At 39.3% G+C, this 13,795-nt stretch overlaps 1 protein-coding gene across 4 annotated transcripts in view; it reads left to right on the forward strand.

Annotated features, from left to right (window-relative positions):
• The first annotated feature begins 2,490 nt into the window (after positions 1-2,490).
• PRMT9 (protein arginine methyltransferase 9) overlaps positions 2,491-13,795 on the forward strand; it is a 28,811-nt gene continuing 17,506 nt past the window's right edge. For 2 of the 4 annotated variants that reach the window (XM_049905914.1, XM_049905915.1), the window contains exons 1-6: positions 2,491-2,892; positions 5,216-5,364; positions 7,746-7,982; positions 8,496-8,663; positions 11,307-11,409; positions 12,240-12,346. In XM_049905914.1, the coding sequence (XP_049761871.1) occupies positions 2,704-2,892; positions 5,216-5,364; positions 7,746-7,982; positions 8,496-8,663; positions 11,307-11,409; positions 12,240-12,346 (953 nt within the window). In that variant the 5' untranslated portion in view covers positions 2,491-2,703. Of the gene's footprint in view, positions 2,893-5,215; positions 5,365-7,745; positions 7,983-8,495; positions 8,664-11,306; positions 11,410-12,239; positions 12,347-13,795 lie in introns of those variants that run through there. The other 2 variants (XM_049905916.1, XM_049905917.1) reach the window with 2 other exon arrangements.

A 13,795-nucleotide genomic window follows, 5' to 3' on the forward strand; every position in this document is an offset into this window, starting at 1 on the left:
TTCTTTTTTGCATATCAAAAATGTTTTTTAAATGTTTTAAAAATTTTTTGTCTTACGAATGTTTTTATTGTGATATATGACAAAAATTCCCATTTCAAAATTTTTTACACGTACAATTCAGTGCTATTATGTTCATGATGGTGTGTAACCACCATCATCAGCCATTTCCAAACTTTTCCATCACTCTTGACAGAAGCTGAGTGTTCCCTGCAATGACTCCCTCTTTCCCACCCCTTGCTGTTGTTAGGTGCTATCGAGTTGGTTTTGACTGATAGAGACCCCAAAGACAGAGTAGAACTGCCCCATAGGGTTTCCAAGGAGCTGCTGGTGGATCTGACTTGCCGACCTTTTGGTTAGCAGTGAGCTCTAAACCACTATGCCACCGTAGCTTCCTGGTAACTACTACAAAACTGGTCTCTAAACATTACCTACCCTAGACATTCCACATAAGTGGGATCATACAGTATTTGTCCTTTGGTTACTGACTTATTTCCTCCAGCATAATGTTTTCAGGGTTCATCCATGTTGTAGCATGTATCAGAACTTCATTTCTTTTTATGGCAGAGTACTATTTCATTGTATGTATATACTGTATCTTATCTGTTGATGGACATTTAGGTTTCCATCGTTTGGCTATTGGGAACAGTACTGCAATGAACAGAGGTGTACATGTATCTGTTTGTGTTCCTGCTTTCAATTCCTTAGGAGTGGAAATGCTGGGTGATATGACAACTCTATGTTTAAACTTTTTTCCACAGTGGCTGTACCATTTTACAGTCCTACAAGCAATAGAATGGACGAGGGTTCCGATTTCTCCACATTCTCACCAACACCTCCTACTGTTTTCCAAAAAAACATGTTTTAATTTCAATCATGCATATCTCTAGTTGAATAGTTTTGATTAAATTCTTAACGGTGTTAGTGACCTAATTTCAGAAGACAATCCAGATAATTTTAAAAGATGATTTAGATAATAGTAGCAATGCCTAACATTTTGTTTGTATGTATATTTTATACACAAAATGTTTTTATGTACATTATCTCATATGATGCTTTTATTAGTTTGTGACTAAAGTAAGGAAGGTAGATTTATCAGGCCTTTTTACAGATAACGAATCTTAAAGAAAGGTTATCGAGTGAGCCAGGAAGGACTGCGCTTGGACTAAAATGCATTTTTTTTTTTAAAGTCCGGTGGCCTTTTAATATTCTGCTACATCCTACTGGGAAAAGAGAAGCCTTAGGCATTTCAATCTTGTTAAGGAAACATTATATAGTTAAGCCCTAAATAGTACAGTAAGTAGCAATTCAGGATGGGTGAGAAACATGCACCTGAATAGCTGAGAAAGTCTACATACAAAATCTAGGCGTGAGATACACTTTCAATTAAATTGAACAAACATTTCAGTCCTTCCATTGTGCCAAATTCCCTGGACAAGAATAGCTCCTGCCCTTGAGGACCTGTCTAACCAGGGGAAGTTCACAATCTAGTAAACTGTACTCTGAAGAATTAATTACAATTTACATAGGTGGGAGGTCAGAGGCTGGCCATTTGGTTCAAATGGATCAAAAAACATGGCAAAAAGGCATACAAACGATGGACCTTTTCAAGTTTGGAAGAGACCCCAACGTTTGTTAGTTTGATATGCAAAATACTCTTATTTTTTATTAAGTACAGATATTCACCATTAACGTATTTCAAACTGGGTACAAAACGATTTCTTTCAGTTGTCGTCTCTATGCCCCCTCCCTTTTAAAATATGGAACCTATCCCTTAAGTCCCACATCTGAAAACCTTTTTTTTTACGTATTAATATAACCACTGTACAGTGATGATACACTGAACGGTGAAGCTCTTACGTTTGTTTTAAGAGAACTAAACAGGCAGCCAAGGAACCTGAGTTTCAGCCTAAGCCACTAACTGGTTGTGTGACCGTGGCCAAGTAACTTCTCAGGATGTCACCTCTTTCATCTGTGAAATGAGCATGATCCAAAGGCCCACCTTCCAGGGTTTTGTGAGGATGATTTAAAAAATTGCCTATGAAAGCATTTCCTCTACTTCATCTAAGGTGCTTTTATTATCTCCCAATTCCTTCCAGTCTTGCGATTTTGAGATTTGGTGCCTTATGATGCATATTCCTTAAAAGCATCACAACTGCCTGATCGACTTTCCGCCCACCGCCGACGTGACTCAACGGCAGGAGCAGCTTCGCGCTGACTGAGGCTGCACAGTGCTGTCCTGTAGCCGAAGTCACACACTACTGAAGACCAGGAAGGGAGATCGAAAGCTCTAGTTTCAGACGGGAAAGAGGAGGGGCGCAAAAAAGCCTGCAACCTGTTAAAAGCGTTTCTCTTATGCGCACGCGCAGCGGCCGCCCCGGGCCCCCCTCCTGAGGGGGCGGTCCGACGTGCCCACGTTCGGGCGTGCTGACGTTCGAGGAGCGGGCGCCGCGGCGGGCGTCTGTTTGCGGTTGCGGCGTTGCGAGTCGCTGGAGGAGGAGACGGCCGGGCAGGGAGAGGGCGGAGCCTCTGGCTGGGTGGAGGCGGGCGCGCTCACCCGCTGGCGAAGGATAACTTTCTTGTACTCGTTATCTAGCTCGAGGTAGGCGAATGCCTGCGTAGCCATCCAGATCCTCCTCGAGTTCCGTTTGTCAAAAGCTTCTTCCTTTGGTTCTGCACGCTCAGGCTTAGGGCAGCCGCTCTGTCATGCCAAACTCGCGGCTCAGGCCCCGCCGAAGCGCCGGGAGTGGCGGCGGGGCGGCCGGCCGGGACGAGCTGGTGTCGCGGTCCTTGCAGAGCGCAGAGCACTGCCTGGGCGCCCAGGACTTCGGCACCGCCTATGCTCACTACCTCCTCGTGCTCAGCCTGGCGCCGGAGCTCAAAGACGACGTGAAGGTGAGGGCCTTGCTTTCTCTGACTTGTTGGCAGATCCTCCGATCTTCTCGTTAAAAAAAAAATATATATATATATGTATATATATATATATATATACACACACACACACACCCAACCCAGTGCCGTCGAGTCGATTCCGACTCATAGCGACCCTACAGGACAGAGTAGAACCGCCCCCCAACCCCGTATTTATATATATGTTTTATATATATATATATTTTTTATATGGCGAAGGGTTGGGAGTTAGCGTGCGTGGCTAGTGGTTGCAATTTTTGCCGTTCTCACTTGCCGCCTTTTATTCGCACCCACAGCCGACCCGTCAGGAAATCCTATGGGCTCCACCTTCGAAATACATGCAGAATCTTACCACTTCTCACCACTTCCTCCTTTACTGCCCCAGTTTCAAGCCTCTATCATTTCTCGTCCGACTCTTGTAATAGGCTCCCACTGGGCTTTCCTGCGGTCTCTCTCTATACAGCCAGCCTGAGCTTTTTATAATAAAAGTCAAATGATGTCACTTCATTTCAAAGCTTCCGTCTCAGTCAAAAATCCAGAGTCGTTTGTATGGCAAAGGAGGCCTCAGGTGATCCTCTCCCTCCCCCTTACTCAGCCCGACCAGGCCCCTGCCTCAGAGCCTCTGCACTTGGCCCTACTCTGTGTGGAAGGAATGCTTGCTTAGGGTTACTGTAATTGAGGAAAGTTTTGCAATTTAGTTAGTCTAAAGGAAGCATCATTCCATGATGCATTCTTTAAGTTTCAGTTGAGTTATTTGTGACTCTGATTCTGTTGAAATGCTGTACATTTTTTTTTCCAAGTAATGTTAGAATAATCTAAATTTCAAAAAATGGTTTAGCTTAATTTTGTTTTTGGCCTCAAGTTTTGCTTTAATATGGTATCTCTCAATCTCAGTAGTCAGTCAGATCTTAGTTTATCTTAAGGTTAGATTTGTAAAGTTGAGTCATATGGCAAAGTTGATTCAGATGGTTCTGTGCTGATGTGATGTTTGTGATTTAAATTTAATGTAAATTTCAGGACCAACTGGCCCACTCAAGGAGGAGAAAGTTAATATATTGGGATGCAGCTTGCTCTTGTAAGTGAGCAGCTGTAGAGTAATGGATCAATCCATGTGCTGTTTCCTCCATTATTTGTTCCTTAGTTTCCTTGTTTGTAAAACAGGGCTAATAATTCTCGGTAAATTTTTAGTGTGGATTAGAAGTATATCTGAAATTTCTATTCCAATGCCTGGTATTCAGTAAGCTTCAGTAACTAGTTCTGTTTCCTCCAGAAAAAAGCCCATATTCCTTTGTATGGGCTTATTGCAAAAGGTCTATCTCTTTAGTATTATTTTCTGCTACTCTCTCAGACCCCCTAAACCCAAACTCCAGGCACACCAAGCTTACCTGTAAATCCCCTGATCCATTTCATGCAATCTGTGTTTTTTGCCCTCATACTCTAGAATCTCCTTATTCTTGTCTCTCTGGTGAACTCCATTAAGATTCAGTTTAAGGTATTACCTCTTATGTAAAAAATATGTAAAGATGATTTAAAATGTGTTTATGATAAAGCTGGGATAACTAAAGCCTGCCCTCTCTCCATTGTGTTGCAGTGTGGAGAATGGTTGGAAGGAAGTGAGATTGGAGTTAGGCTGGCAGTGAGAAGGCTATTGCTGTAGCCCAACAAGAGGTTTTGAGGTCCAGATTACACGGTAACAATGGGGATGGAGAGGAGGTGAAAGGTTTGATGAGTTGTTTATCACTGTGTTTTAGCCCCAGCTCTTGGCACATTGGTTGTTCAGGAAATACTTGAGCTAATTTTGAGATGGCTTGGGGCACAGTCTCTGGTTGTGATGACTAATAGGAAGTTGCATCTCTGAATCTGGGGTTCAGGAGAAGAGTCTTGATTGGAAGTATAGATGTAACACCCATAACACACAGGTGATAGTCAATGCATTCGGTTTGGATGAGAAAAGGGAAGGGGGCTGAGGACAAGCTTAAAACATACATAGAAGCCCACAAAAAAGAGGTAGATGGAGAACCAGGAGAGTGTGATATGGCAGCTAAGAATGGAGAGAGTTTAGAGAAGAGAATGGTCAGACTGTCTAATTCTGCATATTATTGCCAAATAGGTGGTAAAATCCATTCATTTACACATTTGTCTATTCAGCAAACAATGCCTACCAAATGCTTTGGGTGGTAGGTAATAGGTAAGTTGTTCAATAATAGGTAAGTTCCATTCTCTGTGGAATCTTGAACCGGCATTGTATTGTGTTTCATCCTTTATGTTACTGACTAATTTACTGTTTCTTTTTTTCTCTTTTGTAAAGGAAACTTTTCAGTATACGCTATTCAAATGGGCTGAAGAGCTTGATGCGCTTGGTCGAATTCCAGACTTGCTTGGTTGCTATGAGCAGGCCTTGGAACTATTTCCTGATGATGAAGTGATTTGCAATAGCATGGGGGAACATCTCTTCAGGTTTGAATGATTTCATTATTACTTGTTGAGAGTTATTCTCTGTGATCAGGGATAAATCATGTTGTAATTTGAATACGGAAAGTTTAAAATAAAAAGCTGTTAACTACAACAAAGGGTTGGAGAATTGAGGGATTGGCTAGTAAGAAGTAAAGAGAAGTCAAAAGAATATAGGACTAGTAGTTATAATATGTAATATCATAGCAGTTTCAATATCATATAATATACTACACAATAGCCACTGCCCCGCTGGGGGCTGAGCTGCGGTTCACAGGACGGCAAAGAAATTTGCCCTCTGGGGTGTCAGGGAAAACTGTGCACCTGGAGGTGTCTCACCTGAGGCAGTCCATTACAAAACTGCCCAGTGGAGGATTGCTGGGGGAAACTGCTGACTACTGGGCACTGCTGGCACCTGGTGCTGCAGAAGGCCTAGAGGAGGCACACTGGAACCAGTAAGCAAAATTCTTTCCTCTTGCAGTATCTCTCCAGCACTTTCTACTGACAAAGATTAACATTGTGCCACGTGGCAAAGAAAAAATGTTACAGCAGGCAAAAAGGGTGAATTTGACCATAACACAGTAAGCAATTGTGTCGGGTGTCCTCGAGACCACCTTAGTTTCAATAATTTGCTCACAAGCCTCATCTATAGTCATATTCATGGCTATGATTTATTACACTGAGAGGATACAGAGCAAAATCAGCAAAGGGAAAAGGCACATGGGGCAAAGTCCGGAGGAAACCAGATCCAAGTTTCTGAAGGTCCTCTCTTAGTGGAGTCACACAGAACACCCTTTATTCCCCCAGCAATGAGCTTTGGTGACACGTGTGAAACGTTGCCAACCGGGGAAGCTCATTAGAGATTCAGCATCCAGGGTTTTTATTGCGGGCTGGTCACATAAGTACCCACTGCCTGGCGTGAACCAAAACTCCAGACTACCAGAAGGAAGCAGGTGTCCAGTGTAAACCACATTGTTTGTACAAACAGTTGAGGCACAGTGGGCCAATCTTATCAGGGTATTGGGAGTCCTTCCAAAATCCAAGGGCCAACCTCGTAAGCAGGACTTTCAAAGGATAGGACTGTTAACTCTTTCTGCACCCTGGCACGTGTGCATGAAATAATTCTGAGAAAATACAAGGAATCATAAAAATATAACATATACGAATCTCAGTCATTTTTATTTTAAAGTATAAGTGTCTCTCATCTGACATACGACTATTGCCTTTTATTATAGTGTGGTCCCCTGTTTGGAGTTTCAGAGTGTCTTTTTTGCTTAATCCATTGTCATAATGAAGACTGTGATTCAGTTTCTTCTAAAGTGGATCAAATGCCTTCAAGGGCTTGAGAAGCAGTATGAGTACAGAAGGGTTCTCCTAGCTCAGTTCTGTTTAATTTGTGGCCCATGCTCTGGTGCTTTTCCACAAATTACCAGTTACTGACAGATAAGTATAGAAATTGAGAGTAAGTGTTTAGAAGTGTGTATAACAATTGGACATTGTTGCACATCCAAACATGTTATCAGGGAATTCTCTAGTTGGAGAGAGTGTAGGCTGGTTGGGTGTTGAAGAACTCTGAAGTGTTGCATACTAATAGTGTGTAAAAGGACTGTATAGAACTACTAAGGATTAGATATTAGTTTTTGTAATAAAACCCATTGCCATCGAATCATTTTAAATTAATAAAATAAACCCTATTAAATATTTTGTAATATTTAATTAAAATATGTCATTATAGTAACGCGTACAACTGGCATAAACTGGTCTGGCAGCAAATGCAACTGACTATTGATGAGTATTTAACTCAGCTGTTGAGAGAAAAAGTATGTGGGCATACCAGAGAAGAAGTTACTAGCCACAGACATCAGTTAGCTATGTTTTACAGAGGGGCTAGTTTTTAGGTGCATTGGTATGCTAGTGAGTTGGTTAAGTGGAGCTAAGAGAACTTCTGCTGTCCTTTACTACAGCAGTAATTTGTAATCAAGTACTTGTTAGTGTTCTGAAATGCATCAGTAGAGTAGGAGTTTAGAAAAGAAAGAAGTCATTGAGGATTGCAGCCCTCACTGAAGACCTCCCAAAGGAGGTGATCCTTGAGTTGGGTAAGTTTCAGGTTGCTGTGAAGGATTACCAAGCCAGATCAGCAGCATGAACAATTGATAGCACCAAAAAAAAAAAAAAAAACCAAACCCACTGCTGTCGAGTCGATTCCAACTCATAGCGACCCCATAGAACTGAGTAGAACTGCCCCATAGAGTTTCCGAGGAGTGCCTGGTGGATTTGAACTGCTGACCTCTTGGTTAGCAGCCATATCACTTAAACCACTATGCCACCAGGGTTTCCAATTGATAGCACAGAGGTGAATATTTTTTCTTTGTCATTTTTTACTCTAGAATGGGCTTTAGAGATGAAGCGGCTGGGTATTTTCATAAAGCAGTGAAGCTCAACCCTGATTTCAATGACGCAAAGGAGAATTTTTATCGTGTTGCAAACTGGTTGGTAGAGCGTTGGCACTTCATCATGCTGAATGATATCAGGAGGAATAGGATTTATAATGCAGCAATCCAAAAGGCGGTTCGTTCAGGATACAAAAGTGTTTTGGACATTGGGACAGGAACTGGAATACTAAGGTTTGTCATCATCGTGTTTTAATTATGTATACGTATAAGTGTGTACTGATAATGGAAAGTAAAGGTTTTGCCAAATATACAAAATTTGACAATGAAATTTAAAATGAAAAATGAAGTTTTGTTACTTCTCATAATCTTGTTAGGGTTATCCGTGCAACTGTTGTATCTTTCACTGTAACTTACTTTCTCAAGACCTGGACTTAAGTGCCAGGAAAAATTTGGAGTGATTATTATTTAAAGTTTGAATAATAATTTTTAAGAGTAGCTTTTGTACTGTTCATCTGGTGGAATCTATTTTTCTAAGTTAAAGACTGTTAGTTTTCTTCATGCTTGTTTTGTTATGAGTTGCTTCTAGACAAAAATATTAGTTCAATGTTTAATGTGGAACGAATAATGGTTAGGATAATTAAAGAATAAAAGGAAAACCCCATCTTTAAACATCTTAATTCTGTTAAGATTTGACAAACGCTAGCGGTTTATTTTTTCTTGATGGAGCGCTTTTTCCCCTTGTAGCATATTTGCTAAAAAAGCTGGAGCACACTCGGTGTATGCCTGTGAGTTATCCAAGACCATGTATGAACTTGCCTGTGACGTAGTGGCAGCAAACAAGATGGAAGCAGGGATCAAACTCTTACATATGAAGTCGCTGGACATAGAAATTCCAAAACACATTCCTGAAAGGTATAATATAAATTAATTTTCATGTTTATAATTTGCTATTTTATTTTTTAAAAATCAGATTACTCACATTTCTAGCTTCTAGTCCAAACAAAGGGAACCCTGGTGGCACAGTGGTTAAGGGTTTGGCTGCTAACCAAAAGGCCAGCAGTTTGAACCTACCAGCCGCTCTGTGGGAGAGAAATGTGGCGGTCTTTATCTGTAAAGAATTACAGCCTTGGAAACCCTATGGACAGTTCTGATGTGTCCTATAGTGTCACATCTACTCGATGGCCATGGGTTTCGTTTTGGGTTTGTAGTCCAAGTCAAGACACTAAACCCTTATTTTGGCATGCAACAGATTTTCATAATAAGGTTGTATTCTTTATAAAAAATATTTAAGATGTTGAAAATTTGTAGTAAAGAATTTAATAAATAAACTTGACCTTTGGCAAGTTACTTTACCTTTGTTAATTTTAGTGTTCTGGCTTGTAAAAATGCATAATTCCTCCTATGTAATCAATAACTATTTAAAAATGATACTAAAAAGGTAATAACTGCATGCATCAGATCAGGCTCGATGGACTTATTTCATTTTGTGTGAATGTCCTTGGCTGATATGCAAGCTTAAGAAGTGTCAGCTCTCTCTTTATTTCAGCCTGGGCCCTTCAAATGATTTAAACATAATTCCATAAGTGTTGGCTTTTTAGTATGTTACCACACTCTGGTTCATGTCACAAGGATGTGGAATTGTAAAGTTAAAAGGGATTTAAAAATCATGTGGTCCAACACCATCATTTTTGAGACGGTTTTCTCTATGTAGCAGTAGATAGTACCTCTCCTGGGTGTCTATGGTCTCATTTTACTTGAAGTTTACTTCAGGTTAGGTTATAGGTTTAAACAGGACCATTGTTTTGGATTCCATTGTCATTTGGACAATGATTTTTTAAAATGTCTTCTTCTAGTTATATTATAACTTATGTTTACATAGTACTTTATGCTTCTCAATGGTCTTTACATTTGTTTTCATGAAAGAGGTCCTATTAAATTGTTAAGACATATTATTATTCTCATTTTACAGAAATTTAAAGGAGCACAGTGGTTAAAGCACTTGGCTGCTAACCAAAAGGTTGGCGGTTTGAACCCATCAGCAACTCCCTGGGAGAAAGATGTGGCAATCTGCTTCTGTAAAGATCTACAGCCTTGGAAACCCTGTGGGACAGTTCTACTCTGTCCTATAGGGTTCCTATGACTGAAAATCGACTTAGTGGCAGTGGGTTTATAGAAATTAAACACTGTCCCGAATCAAAATTACCTTAATTTTTTTTTTTATTGTGCTTTAAGTGAATTTAGAGCTCAAGTTAGTTTCTCATACAAAAATTAATACGCATATTGTTATGTGACCCTAGTTGCAATCCCTATAATGTGACAGTACACCCCCCCTTTCCACTCTGGATTTCCCATGCCCATTCAACCAACTTTTGTCCCTTCCTGCCTTCTCATCTTGCCTCCGGACAGGAGCTGCCCATTTAGTCTCGTGTATCTACTTGAACTAAGAAACAGTCTTCCTAAGAATTACTTTATATTTTATACTCCAGACTAATCTCTGTCTGAAGAGTTGGCTTCAGAAATGGTTTTAGTTCTGGGTTAACAGAGTTTGGGGGAAAATTAATCTGCATTTTGTCATGATGTGGAGTTTTGTTCTGCAGATAGAGTTTAGAAAGGTACACTGGCTTTGAATCAGGAGATAGGGATACTAGTTCAGACTCTGTGTTATTAGTTTATTTTGACCTTGACCAAATCTCTAGGCATCAAGATGTTAAACTAGATGATTTGAAATACCTTTCACATTCTAAATGTTTGCAATCCTAAATACTAATGTTTTCTGTATATGTAATACTGAGTTTAGGTGCTGTGGGGGTATCAAAATAGTTCTGCCCTTAAGACACCTACAGTCTAGGTAGGAAGATAAGGAATATTCATTAAACTTTTATCTTTTAACTACACATATAAACGATAGTGGGAGTAAGTGCTAACAGAATTCAGAGAGGGGAGAAACTAGAGGAAAGAATGGACAGGAGAGCAGAGCTCTAGGGACTAGGCTTTCATGAAGACCCAAAACTAGTGGGTAAAGCAAAAGAAGCCACAGAAGAAGACAATGTGTAAGAGGCAGGCCTAGGTAATGTAGTATCATAGAAGGTAGAGAATGAATTTTAAGAGGGAGGGCATCTCACCTGCATTAAATGTTATTTGTAGGTCAAGGAAAATCAGAACTGAGAAAGATTAGTCATTTTGATAAAAGTGGGGTTGTCAAAGATAGAATATTTTAGTGTTGAAGTCCTATGTTAAGGAGGGGGCTTGTAAAGGTAATGGATATGAACCACTTTGAAGGATTTAGGCAAGGAAAGAATAGCCTGAGGAGGCAGCGGGGCCAAGTGACGAGTGTCCCCGACACATAAGGAGAGGAGAACAGAGCAGCCTGAGGAACATTAGAGTCAGGTTCCTCAAGATTCAGAAACCGATATTAAAAATGAATTGTATTTGAAAATTTTACTTATTTACTGTTTCTATAATATACTCTTCCTTCTTCTCATCTCTTAGCTTTGACATCTTTATATAATAGCATGATATTTTACTTACATGTATTTTTAAAAAATCATTCTATAGAGTGTCCCTAGTTGTAACAGAAACTGTCGATGCAGGTTTATTTGGAGAAGGAATTGTGGAGAGTTTGATTCATGCATGGGACTCTTTACTTTTGCAGCCAAAGGTAAGCATGAAAATACTCTTAAGAATCCATTGTTTGAGCAGATATTTATTGAAACCCTAGTGTATTTACAAAGCAGTATGAAATATGAAATACATTTCCCATAATCAAGGTACGTACTGTGTATTTGGAAAGAAATCCATGCGAAAACCATTTAATAACATGTATATTCGTATGTCCTAATGAGGTATATGGGCAAAAAAATACTGTTAAGGAATTTATAGGATTTGAGGTTAATCTGTGGACAGATTGATTGTGACACCCTTGAGCAGGGTTGAGAAAGAGAGGTACTTTCAGCTTCATAGTCCTCGCTGCTTGCATTTTTGGCAAATTATCAAGGGTTTGTGGTGGTATCTGCTTTGGTATGGTTGGTGGATGTGCTTATCTGTCCGCTGAGAGGTTGGAGGTTGAGTCCACCCAGACAGTCCTTGGAAGGGAGGCCTGGTCATCTGCTTCTGAAACGTCAGCCACTGAGCACCCACGGAGCGCAGTTCTACTCTGACACATATGGCGTCACCATGAGTTAGAATTTACTTGACGACAACTCGTGGTTGCTGAAATGATTTTGACCTCTCAGTTAAAATTCTTCTCAATAACCTTTTGTTCTGTGTAGCCTTATAGTTTCCTTCTTTCCCTCTGTCCTTTGTGTTTATACCTGTACCAAAAAAAAAAAAAAAGTACATAACGATGGAAATAAAAAACTTTTGAAAGGAAAAAACCCTGCTTATACTTATTGTTTTAAAGTTTTTTTATTTAATTAATTTTCATAGTTTGTTATCATACACGTATTTTGAGTATGAATAACTGTTTAATTTTTATCATTATATTTTTAGATGCAGGGTGATGATGGCAGTTGTGAAAAGTACGGGAAAGTTATACCAGCAAGTGCCGTTATATTTGGGGTGGTGGTGGAATGTGCAGAGATACGAAGACATCATAGGCAAGTTACTATTTAAATCACCTAAAATAGTAATTTTAAATAGTCTACTGTATTTCAAAGGTTATGTAGTTGGATATATATTTGCATAAGGGTTTATAGTTTTCTGATCTCTAAATTCATGTTTCTGCAGTCTTAAATTTTTTTTAGCATATATTTCACTTTGTTTTCAAATGGAACTTTGGGTTTAAAGCCATCTTTTATTTTTTTAATGGAAGATGAATTTTGATACTACCTATTATCCTTTTGATGCGTGAGGCAAAATATAGCAAAAATTCTAGTGTGAAAATAAATTTTGGTTTTAATTAATTTACTTCTCTCCTTTTTCTCTTAAACTTTATTATAATGATGTGTGGTTGAATGGGATGAACTTTTAGGATCTTTTTATCCTTGAGATTCTAAGATTTGCTCATCAAATACGATACAGTAAAACCTCTGAAAGTCAGAACGTGTGTAAGGCAGAAGCCTGTGAGAGAAGGAAAACTCCAATATTTTCCACTAAAATGAGTGATAGAAAAGTGATAAGGCTACTCCCTCTCAAAGGCAGGAAACTGGCAAGACCCAGAAGAACAAGGCAGTCCCATCGAGTTCTGGCTCTCACAAGTTTCACTGTATACATGAGAATGTGGTATTAAATACTTTTTAATTATAGATGTTCTTTGGTTACACTTTTATTCCTGAACATTAATGAATGTTGTATTTTGGAAAATATTGATCCAGGTTTTGTTAAAACTTTTTAAGGAACCCCCTCCTCTGAATAACTTAATAGTCATAAATATAACTTGTAAGTTATTTTAAGAAATACTGACAAGTAAAACAAAATAAAAATTTTCTTAAACCTTTCATTAGTAGATAACCACTGTTCACCTTTGTACATTCTTACTCTTTTCTCTGTTTCTTACAAGGTGACCGTAGAAATGTTTAGCGATTGGTAGGGCACAGAGCACTGACTGAGCAGGCAGTGACGCTGGCTGTATGAGAGTGTACTAGTTGAATGTGAGCTCTGTATAACTAAATGTGTACGTGTATATAAACTTAATTTTGTTTCAACCGTATCAGTAAAGTGTTAACTTTTTCTTTGTGAGCCTTTTCATGTTAATAGATTTATTTCGTGATTTTTATCAGTGTCTTAGTGTTCTAGTCCTCAGATGTTAGAATTTTAGGCTTCTGCTTTTGTTTTTTTCCTATTTTTTAATTTTATTTTTATTGTGCTTTAAGTGAAAGTTTATAGTTTGAGTTAATTTCTCATACAAGGATTTGTACACACATTGTTATGTGACCCTAGTTATTCTCCCTATAATGTGACAGTGCACGCCTCCTTTCTACCCCAGATTTCCTGTGCCTAGTCAACCAGCTCCTGTCCCTTTTTGCCTTCTCCTGTAGCCTCTGGACAGAAACTGCCCATTTAGTCTCATGTAGCTACTTGAGCTGAGAAGCACTCTCTTCACGAGT

This window comes from Elephas maximus, chromosome 13, assembly GCF_024166365.1.
Source record: "Elephas maximus indicus isolate mEleMax1 chromosome 13, mEleMax1 primary haplotype, whole genome shotgun sequence".
Taxonomy (NCBI): Eukaryota; Metazoa; Chordata; class Mammalia; order Proboscidea; family Elephantidae; genus Elephas; species Elephas maximus.